This window comes from Triticum aestivum, chromosome 4A (assembly GCF_018294505.1).
Source record: "Triticum aestivum cultivar Chinese Spring chromosome 4A, IWGSC CS RefSeq v2.1, whole genome shotgun sequence".
Lineage (NCBI taxonomy): Eukaryota > Viridiplantae > Streptophyta > Magnoliopsida > Poales > Poaceae > Triticum > Triticum aestivum.
The window spans coordinates 630,735,608-630,740,088 of record NC_057803.1 but is presented as its reverse complement, the minus strand read 5'-3'; the positions used below and the strand labels follow the sequence as shown (position 1 = coordinate 630,740,088).

The 4,481-nt window shown below is 46.2% G+C and overlaps 1 protein-coding gene across 1 annotated transcript; it reads left to right on the top strand.

The window, feature by feature from the left end:
- The first annotated feature begins 504 nt into the window (after window positions 1-504).
- Window positions 505-4,186, top strand: LOC123084145 (uncharacterized). The gene is made up of 6 exons (XM_044505903.1): window positions 505-1,125; window positions 1,803-1,943; window positions 2,027-2,274; window positions 2,633-3,428; window positions 3,526-3,751; window positions 3,844-4,186. The coding sequence occupies exons 1-6, from the start codon at window positions 505-507 to the stop codon at window positions 3,852-3,854; spliced, it is 2,043 nt and encodes a 680-aa protein (XP_044361838.1). The 3' UTR covers window positions 3,855-4,186.
- Window positions 4,187-4,481: the final 295 nt, after the last annotated feature.

Below are 4,481 nucleotides of genomic sequence, written 5' to 3'. Positions count from 1 at the left end.
ATTTTCTATGTTTTTGAAGGACTATACACATCTACTCAAAGTAAATTTTGTGCGTAGGAACGAGGAAAGACAATTTTTTAAAATGGCAAATGCCACCCTATCAAATTCTTATACTACTCCTAATTCCTATATTTTGGTTTCCTTTAAACCGAATGAGGCCCTACAATGTAGTGCGTCATCGCTTCCTTATATCTAAGTTTGAACATATATTCAAACGTAGATATGGGGAGGCGAGGGCGCATTGTGGAATGGAGGGAGCAGGGGCACCTCACGTTCGTTATTGTGGAAACGAGTTTGGATCCAGATGGAATTTTACTGTGGAAACGACTTGGGGACGAATTTCGAACGAAACCCCGTGGAAGTTTGACGTACGGACATCAAGGGGAGAGTGAAACCATAACCACCCGCTCCACATATAAAAGCCGCGTCCGCTGCGGCCGCCTCCACAAACCCGCCGCGGCCCATTCCCCTCTCCTTCTCGCGGAAGCCTCGCTTCGTTGTACCATGGGCTGCCTCGGGAGCGGCGGCGGGCGGCGGGCGGCGGGCGCCCACGGGAGGACGCCGAGCCTCCGTGTGGCCGCACCACCAGCACGGCGTCGTCTCCCTGATCCCGCCGTACCCCTACGCCCCTGCGCCCTCTCCTACAACCTCGCCCGCGGCTCCCGCACCGGCCCCGCCCCCGCCCTCCGCGACCATCGACAAGGAGCGATTCCTCACGGAGACTCTGCTAGCGCCGCCCTTCCAGCGCTGCTCGGGGCTGGGACCATCACGATGGTTCGCCTGAACCACCGGCGCCTGGAGGGAGGACGCGGAGGCGAGCGCGCGCCCACCGGCTTCGTGCGGACGCCGCAGGGCCCATCGGCATCGCCGTGGCCTCACCAGGGCGCATCCCGCCACGGCAGCGTCTTCGCCCGGCCAGCGCTGACTACGTGTCTCTACGCACCTACACCCTCGCCGGCGACCGCGTCGTCGCAGGCGGGCCATCCCACGGCGGAGAAGGCGCAGGTCTCCAAGAAGGGTCGCGCGCACGCCGCGCGTCCCGTGGCCAGGACCGTCAGGAAGGTGATGATCTGTGCGAAGCGCTTCCTCTTCGACGGCGCCGGCAGCAAACTGTTCCATTACGAGGTGAGCTACCTCCCAGACCCCCATCACATCCATCAGTGCAGCTGAGTACTCCTGAATTGATTTGTTGCGTTTTCTGTTCCATGCGATTGTTGATGAGGCATGTGAGATTCTACATTTTAGCGATTGGGATGCATTTAGTTCTTCAGATATAGAGTATCTGTTATATATTCTTTTTCAAGCCTGTGACAGTGGTCTAATTTGTGCAAAGGCACACTAACCTTAATGACAAACATGTGACCAACATACTCACAGCTACCTGTCGAAGCCCCCAGCAGAGGGAGCAAAGCATTTGTGAGGGAGCTGTACTTGGATGATCTGAATACTGATAATATATATCAATTTTTTCTTGTACCTGCCCATAACTTCTATTACATCACTTGTTACATTTATGTACTTGCTAGACCCTTCATTCTTTTGTAACTCATGTAGGTAAGGCATGTCCTCTTCCAGAGATATAAAAGCCGCCTTTGCATGTGATGTGCATCATTTCTCACAACATTAGTTTGTTCCCGTAGACCGAAGTTATCAATTTGTGAATGCATTCTTTGTTCTGTTTGCTTGTATCTTTCAATTGTACATCATGCGCATAGATGTTGATTAGAAAATTAAAGAATAATCTTTGGCAAGAGTAATTACCAGCAAATATATTTCAGTCGCATTTTATTGTATTGATGTAGTTGGTGTCCTCAATGGAGTGGCCAAATATCATCAAGCATAGAGGTCTTGTCTCCAACAGCAGGCAGTCTGTTAGAGACGTGATATCATCATCATCATCATCATCCTCTAACAGGATGATGAAGGGGACATCTAAAATTCAGGTCTGTATTAATCTATCTTTTCTGTTTGGTAATGTATATTTAATAACAAGCCTTCACTCACATTACCATCAATTGACTTGCAGGTTATTGTCCAAATTGACAACTTTGGCTCTCTTCCGTTGCCCTTTGAAGACGGTTGTACAATTCAAGAGATCGTCTCTGCAGCTTTTCGTAAGCGAAATGTTTGCATCCCGGATGCCGTTCTGAGGTTTAATGGACGCAATGCTTATCCTGAGGATCGGGTGTGTTCTTTGAACACTGGTAACAGTAAAGTGTGTACTCTCTACATCCGTCCTCGGCTGCGGGGTGGACAACCACCTTCGCCTTCTAGGTATGCTACAGATTCATTGCTTTATTTACTCATACTTGTGTTGACTGTTCTCACATCATGGTAACAAGACATGATATTATGGATGCAATACCTAGTCTTGTTTCTAAAGTTGTTACAGATTCATTGCTTTATTTACTCATACTTGTGTTGACTGTTCTCACATGATGGTAACAAGACATGATAGTATGGATGCAATACCTAGTCTTGTTTCTAAAGTTACTATGTCAATGCATTAAGTGTTACAAAGTGGTATTATCATGTGTTATTGTGTCTATGCATCATAGACATCCTTCTTCAGTTTTGAGTACTTCAAATCAATTGCTCTACTTGTACGTTTAACTAGTTTTTTTTTCTGCAGCTCCATTCCTCCAGTTCGTGAGCTATTTGCACTATATCTATCGTCGCTAGGCGATGATCTATTCGATGTGGTAACTCCCCCTCAAGATCCGGATTTATTCTTTATTGGCATGGAGAGATACTTCATATCTCTAGGGTTCACAGCAATACAGATTACTATAATGCTATTTGAACTTCTGGAGAATTTCCATGAGCGGCCCGAGTGTGTTTCAAGATTCACCTTGGCCGATCTGGACTATGATAGTAGTTCGAAGAGGTTAATGTTCAGAGACACGGTAGGCCTGGTTCCTTTTGATCTCGCAACCTACTATCAGAACATGTCGGATGCTGGCGGTATCGTGTCTGCAATATTCCAGTTCGACGAGTTAAAGGTTCTTGGTTGTAGACGTGGGATACACCTACCGCCTGGGACCGTCAGAAACAACCACAGCAGACTTCCAAAACTAGTTCAGTTTTTGGTTTATGATCTGCAGACTGGAGTGAGAGCATTCCCGGGTGCAGGCACCAACAAGCGTAAAAGGGCGTACTTTCGCTGCCATGTAGCAGTGATGACTCCGGCTCAAAGGCTTGCTTTCTGGATGACTTCTGAGCTGCATTTTGACTATATTGGCGATGAAAGACAGTTGGATTATTATTTGGCAGTAAAATTTGTACCGGATTGGTCTACTCAGGCAACTCGATCAACTGCAATGAAGAAGGTATATGACTGGCGAACATACGATGCATGCTCCCTAGGCCATCAATGGTCAATTGCACGTAATTGGCTAGCTCATGCTAAACTCAAGCTAACCCAAAAGGTAATTTTTTATCAAGTACTGTACTCATCGTGTAAATAGGCAGTGTAACTAACATTTCCCAAAATTAATCAAGTCTGCATCTATTTCTCTCTTGTAGATTACAGAAAAGCAGGCTGAGGCTTATCTGCACATGATCTTTGAGTGTTTGATGTACTACGTGTTGCTTAGGATCTTCTTTGACAAAATGGTGATCAATTGGAACACGCGCCCAATACCAGAGGCGCAGCCGCCGCCGCCGCCGCCGTATTTCAGGACACCACGTGTTGGTCCACCATTGAGGGTCAACAACCATTTCACACTTTATCAGTTAGTCGACATGGCTGGTGTGTAACTCCTTCCTTATGATATAATAATCTGGTGCCTGCTAAATTTGCTTAAGATTCTGTCTAATGTTGATTGTGTTTTCGGTTGGCAGGCTCGCTGTAGAATCTACGGGAAATGTTGAATAACTTTGCAAGGCTGATTGACTGTAGACTGGGTCACCTTGGTTGCTAGAGATTTCTCTTGTTGGGATGATGGTGGCCAATGAAACCTACAGCGTGAAACAAGTCTGGGGGCAAATGGTCTCAGGATTGGCAATGGCTGCAAAGTGTGGTGTCACTTGAGGTGTGTGTGTGTGAGTAGACTAAAAGGTTTGCCGGTTTTCATGTGATGATTATATCTTGTTAATTCGGTTGAAGTTTTAGCTGTGGTCGGTTATCTCACTGGTGTGCGTTCTGGAGAACCTTGGTTGAAGTTATATGATGTGAAACATTGCAGTCCCAAAATTTTACTCCCTCCGTCCGGAATTACTTGTCGCACAAATGGATAAAACTCGTTGTATCTAGGACTAAAATATGTCTAGATACATCCATTTCTCCGACAAGTATTTCCGGACGGAGGGAGTACTAATTTAGAAACTTGAATCACCGGAAACCTGTGCTTCTTGCCTCTTGTAAAAGGGAGTGGCATGAACATTTATTGGGTATGTAGCCATAATTTTGTGAGGTTTCAGATTCTGTTTTAATAATGTTTTTTGAACAGAAGTTTACATGTTTTCAAAATTTCTGGGTT

What these genes read in the sequence shown, in the direction of transcription:
- LOC123084145 (XM_044505903.1), top strand. Translation starts at nt 505, where the DNA reads ATGGGCTGCCTCGGGAGCGGCGGCGGGCGGCGGGCGGCGGGCGCCCAC. An exon ending in AGGGGACATCTAAAATTCAG is followed by an intron (nt 1,944 to 2,026) that starts GTCTGTATTAAT and finishes ATTGACTTGCAG; the next exon opens with GTTATTGTCCAAATTGACAA. An exon ending in CAACCACCTTCGCCTTCTAG is followed by an intron (nt 2,275 to 2,632) that starts GTATGCTACAGA and finishes TTTTTTCTGCAG; the next exon opens with CTCCATTCCTCCAGTTCGTG.